Source organism: Sinocyclocheilus grahami, unplaced genomic scaffold (genome assembly GCF_001515645.1).
Source record: "Sinocyclocheilus grahami isolate Dianchi unplaced genomic scaffold, SAMN03320097.WGS_v1.1 scaffold185.1, whole genome shotgun sequence".
Classification (NCBI taxonomy): domain Eukaryota; kingdom Metazoa; phylum Chordata; class Actinopteri; order Cypriniformes; family Cyprinidae; genus Sinocyclocheilus; species Sinocyclocheilus grahami.
The window spans coordinates 452714-457137 of record NW_015505364.1 but is presented as its reverse complement, the minus strand read 5'-3'; the positions used below and the strand labels follow the sequence as shown (position 1 = coordinate 457137).

General features: G+C 35.7%; 1 protein-coding gene across 2 annotated transcripts in view; it reads left to right on the top strand.

Annotated features, from left to right (window-relative positions):
* grid2 (glutamate receptor, ionotropic, delta 2) overlaps positions 1–4424 on the top strand; it is a 418885-nt gene that overhangs the window by 309455 nt on the left and 105006 nt on the right. For both annotated transcript variants that reach the window (XR_001610173.1, XM_016284580.1), the window contains exon 9: positions 1348–1449. Coding sequence is in view for 1 of the 2 variants with exons in the window: in XM_016284580.1 (XP_016140066.1) it covers positions 1348–1449 (102 nt within the window). In the remaining variant the exon portion in view is untranslated. The remainder of the gene's footprint in view (positions 1–1347; positions 1450–4424) is intronic.

Below are 4424 nucleotides of genomic sequence, written 5' to 3'. Positions count from 1 at the left end.
TGTGTGTGTGTGTGTGTGTGTGTTTGTGTGTGTTTGTGTGTGTGACAACATGAGCTGTGTTGCAAAAGCCAAACATTGTTAGAATAAAATGTGTCATGGCTTTTCAGAATAAATATTAACAATAACACCACATGGAAAGGCCAATAGATAAATCTATCGACTCACTGACTGTATTCCAATCAGGGTAGCTGGTCTCATTAAATTCAGATGCAATTGGATGAGAAAATGGTTGCATCTTTGCATTGAATCTGGAGAGAACTGAGTTCTAAGAGGACAGTGTATGGGTCACAAACTTATCTATCAAACGGCACCAACCAAACACATCAGAAATCTTTGTCACATGATAGATAGATAGATAGATAGATAGATAGATAGATAGATAGATAGATAGATAGATAGATAGATAGATAGATAGATAGATAGATAGATAGATAGATAGATAGATAGATAGATAGATAGATAGATGGATAGATAGATGGATGGATGGATGGATGGATGGATGGATGGATGGATGGATGGATGGATGGATAGATAGATTTCTCACCTGGCTGCATTTATTTGATTACAAATAAAAGTAAAAACAGTAATATTGTGAAATATTATAAAAATTTTAAATAACTGTTTTCTATTTTAATATATTTTATAATGTAATTTATTACTGTGATGGCAGAGCCAAATTTTCAGCAGTCATTACTCCAGTCTTCAGTGTCGTATGATCCTTCAGAAATCATTCTGATACGCTGATTTGCAGCTCAAGAATAATTGATTATTATTATCAATGTTTAAACTGGTTGTGCTGCTTAATATGTTTGTAGAAAGTTTAGAAGAACAGCACTTATTTGAAATACTGTAGATATTTGATTTGTTTGAAATCTTTTGTATCATTATAAATGTCTTTGATCAATTGAATGAAGCCTTGTCAAATAAGTATTAATTTCTTTAAAAAAAAAAAGCAAGTTAATGTTTGAGTTCATATTGATATCTCTGACTTTTCACTGGTAATGTTATTTTTGCATAACTGACAGCAGTTTGGGGCATTGAGGAGATCTCTTTTTTTGAGGAGATCTATCTGAGGAGCAAGACCGAGCATTGTCCGTTTAATCACCATTTAATATTATTGATGTATAGGGGAAGCAACTGATATTAACTGAGTACACATTTATGATTTTTCTTTCTTATCAGTAGATGAAAAAGGAAAAGAAATTAGAAAGAAACTCCCTTGTGCTTGTGTTCTGAAATAAACTAATTTACGTGTAAAAAAAAATCTATAGGCTGTCAGTGTAATCAATTACAATTTTCTTTCTGTGCATGCCATGAACTTACTGTGAACTTTCTGCATTCCTTCAGCTTGCCACTTGGGACCCCATCCACGGACTGAACGGGACACTGACAGATCGAAAGCTGGAAAATAACATGCGTGGGGTCGTCCTACGGGTGGTCACTGTATTGGTAAGTACCGTTACAGCTTTACCAGTAATGTCAAGTCAAGGGCTTTATATGTCATCTTAGAGCTACAGTAGTCCTCATAACTGCAAAGTTTTACAAGATGTCAGTGCTCTAATATTCACTCTTGCTCAGAGATGTCTTTCCCTTTACCTCTCTAATAAAAATGACATCAAACTGACTTAATTAGGACTCCCCATGTCTTAGAGTTCCTCTGTTTGACTGGACCTCATAAGGATGAAGTAACCCCAGAGTAATCCATATTCATTCCAGTGAGCTCCAGAGGTCTGTTCACATCAAGTCACCCATCTCTAAGTTCATTAAGAGTGAATTTTGGGGTGCAATGAACGTAGACCAGGGGAGCTGAGTTATATTGAGATTTGAGTTTTGCTATCTTCCCTCCAGCGCCGATTTGAGTGAGTCCCTGGAGTTCTTTAAAGATTCAGAGGTTTAAATTCTTCATATCCCTGCTTTGAAGTCGGTTGGAGAAGAAAGCGGTGACGCTGCTTCTCTGCGTCTCTTCTCTCGCTCTCTTTACCCCTGTTTTTTTCCTTTATTCTGTGATTTCTGAGCATAACAGAATGCTCTGTGAATAACTTGCCTACACAACCGCTAACAATGAGCAGTGAGCAGAGACTATCATGTTAATGCACTCCCCCTAGTGGCAGATGAGGCAGGGGACGCATGCGCACATTGGCAAACTGTAGATACTGGAGGACAGTAAGAGGGTCTCACAGTTTAAAGGGGTCCTATTATGCTTTTTCACTTTTTCAACTTTAGTTAGTCTGTAATGTTGCTGTTTGAGCATAAAAAATATCTGCAAAGTTACAACGTTCAAAGTCCACTTCAAAAGGAGATATTTTATTTAACAGAAATCACTTTTCAGAAACTATAACAAACGACTCGTTTGGACAACAACGCATATTTTCCGGGATTTGTGATATCACAAATATTGACGAATGGGACAAGACCTGGTTGAGCTGCACTAGAGAAGGCAACGACATATCACTATGTCGGAGACACACTAGCTTTCCCAAGGCAGACGAACTTAGAGTGGTTATAATCATCAGGGTTTAATTCGCGCTCAAATTGATTTGATTTTGACGCAATATTTACACTGAAGCTCGCAGGTGGCTATGGTAAGGAGCATGACATTTCCCGACCAGGCGCCGAGTGGTGCCAATCACTACACACACTGGCCCAGCTAACCAATCACAGCACATTTCGTATTTCAGAATGCGGCCCTTCATTTGATACATGAACTATTCGAGCCGTTCATGCCAGACTGGGGAGAGAGGTGTTGTAATAATGTAAAATATATGAAAAATAATGTGTTTTTCGAACAACCTAATATGAGAGCCTGTTCTAGTACACCCCCAAAACAAAATCAAGACTTTGTAAAAGAGCATAATAGGACCCCTTGAAATCGAGAGCTGAAATATTGTGTGGCCCAAAGAGTATCTGCAGACTTCTGTAAATATGGTAAATTGTGTATCATCTTACTGGTCACTGACTGCATTTCCAAATTACAGTAGATCAAATATTTAACAAACAAACAAACACACAAGCACTTGGCTGATCTGTGGAATGTAGAAAAGATGAGTGATGCAATTTTTATTAAGTCTAAATAAGTTTCTTAGCTCCAGTAAAATTTGCAGACAGTGAACCAGTTGAACTCTTAACTCTATTAAGTTACAACAATTGTCTTGATTGAAGAATAGAGTTTGGTCTGTTGCTGTACATTTTTGTCATTTTGCACATTATCACATAAATTAATGGCAGATGGAGGAAGCAGTAATATAGTCAAAAATTTATTTAAAAAAAATTTATTTGGCTACATTTCTTCAGTCTTTTTCCATTTCTCTATTTTTCAATGCAAAAAGTAGAATTATTGATCTTTATACATTTCAGAGAGCCTGTAGGGGATCTCTGATATAATTTCCTGCATATATATATATATATATATATACTGTATATACTGTATATGAAGAGTTAATTTGCAAAACCGATAACTCCATTTTATTTTTATTTTTTTCAGAAATTATTTTTTTTATTGCGCATTCCAAGTAATATCAATCAAACTTCAGTTGGGTTGTTTTGATTAAGTAATAACTTAAACAAATACAGGTAGTTTACCAAATTAAAGTTCATTGAAAATGTAAGACCAAATAAAAGTATGTTTTTTTTACATATTAAAAGTTAGTTTTTTGGCAAAAGCAGACTCTACATTTCATGTTTTAGAGTTTAAAAAAACACTTGTTTAATTTTTGTAATCTCCTCAGGTGACAATATAGATGCCTGACAAAAGTTGTTGTTGTTGTGATCATAAACTGTATGGATGTGATTGCACGCAATACACATAGCTTTTCCCTCACCATTGTAATGCGCTGCTTTTGCAAGGTTCCGTGAAAACGTTTCAGCTTTTATTTTCCTTTTTCGCCCTGAAGAAGATAATCACAGCTTCATCAAGTTCGTTGAAATTATCCATCCTCGATCACTTTTAGTCAGCTTTGACGAAACTCCTCCCAGCTAGCACGTCTTTTCAAAGTGAAGTAGCCTTGTCACCTGACCTGAATACAGCGAGCTGATTTGCTAAAATGGACTTATCGGCTTCTGTTCAAAAACAACAAGGGCGCATGTCGGCTTCTACAGTAAAACATGAACTCGCGATGCCTTGAAAGTGGATAAAACCGGCTTTTTTGACAAATTGTATTTAGGGTTCAGATCATGCTATATGTGGAGAATAATGCACGGCAATTAGCTCATATTTTTTAAAAGTGGCGTTTATCTTTTTTTTTTTTACAAATGAACTCTTCATATATACAGTCATGGCCAAATGTTTGACAGTGACATAAATTTTGTGTTTTGCAAAGTTTGCTGCTTCAGTATTTCTAGATTATTTTTCCACATTTCTATGGTATACTGAAAAACAATGATAAGAATATCATAAGTTTTAAAGGCTTTTATTGGCAAAAAAATAT